The sequence below is a fragment of the Cariama cristata genome, unplaced genomic scaffold (assembly GCF_000690535.1).
Source record: "Cariama cristata isolate BGI_N322 unplaced genomic scaffold, ASM69053v1 scaffold44240, whole genome shotgun sequence".
Lineage (NCBI taxonomy): Eukaryota > Metazoa > Chordata > Aves > Cariamiformes > Cariamidae > Cariama > Cariama cristata.
The window spans coordinates 1-970 of record NW_009596037.1 but is presented as its reverse complement, the minus strand read 5'-3'; the positions used below and the strand labels follow the sequence as shown (position 1 = coordinate 970).

The 970-nt window shown below is 61.8% G+C and overlaps 1 protein-coding gene across 1 annotated transcript; it reads left to right on the top strand.

Annotated features, from left to right (window-relative positions):
* Positions 1 to 45: 45 nt before the first annotated feature.
* Positions 46 to 952, top strand: GBA (glucosidase, beta, acid; the record flags this gene model as incomplete). Its single annotated transcript, XM_009704239.1, has 4 exons — positions 46 to 163; positions 339 to 472; positions 663 to 835; positions 932 to 952. Coding segments are annotated over 4 exons (446 nt in total), but the record flags the coding sequence as incomplete, so codon positions are not given.
* Between the last annotated feature and the right edge of the window lie 18 nt (positions 953 to 970).

Here is a 970-nt window from a genome sequence, read left to right as displayed (position 1 = left end):
TGTTTGTCCCCTGCAGATTTCCATCTCACGCTGGACACAACGCAGCGATACCAGAAGGTGAAGGGCTTTGGTGGCTCCGTCACAGACTCAGCTGCAATCAACATCCAGTCCCTGTCCAAGGATGCCCAGAACCACCTGCTCCGCTCCTATTTCTCCGAGGAAGGTAAGCCTGGGGCAGGACGATGCTGTTACGCAGCGAGCCCAGTCTGTCTGGCCTCCCCTGCTCGCGGTCTGGCTGCTGAGATTCATGCCAAGGAGCTGGGAGACTGCTGGAAGCCAGGGGGCTGCACCCCCAAACAGACCCCAGGATGTCCATCACCACCACCACCTGTCCCCAGGCATCGAGTACAACCTCGTGCGTGTCCCCATGGCCAGCACTGACTTCTCCATCCGCCTGTACACCTATGCTGACGTGGAGGGTGACTTCGAGTTGAAGCACTTCAACTTGACGGAGGAGGACACGCGGATGAAGGTGAGTCCTGCAAGGCGAGCCCGAGGCACTGCGGCTGCAGCCTGGGTGGGATGGGACGGGATGGGATGGGACGGGATGGGGAAGAGGAGCACCTTCCCACTGAGGGGGAGAGAGAGGACTCATCCTGCTGCCTACGATGCTGGTGCTGGGTCAGATCTGTAGAGCTCGTTTCCATCCCGGTTCTCCCCAGATCCCCATCCTCCGGGCAGCCCAGGCTGTGGCCAAGCGGCCACTGTCGCTGTATGCCAGCCCATGGACCTCCCCAGTTTGGATGAAGACGAACGGCGCGATGACGGGGAGGGGGACACTGAAGGGCAGCCCCGGGGACAAGTACCACCAGGCCTGGGCCAAATACTTCATCCGGTGAGGGGCCGAGGGAGCGCAGTGGGTGCCAGGGTTGCCGTGCCCGGGGCTGGCGCTGTCAGGATGGGACCATTCACCATCTGCCCCCATGCCCAGGTTCCTGGATGAATACGCCAAGCACAACCTGACCTTCTG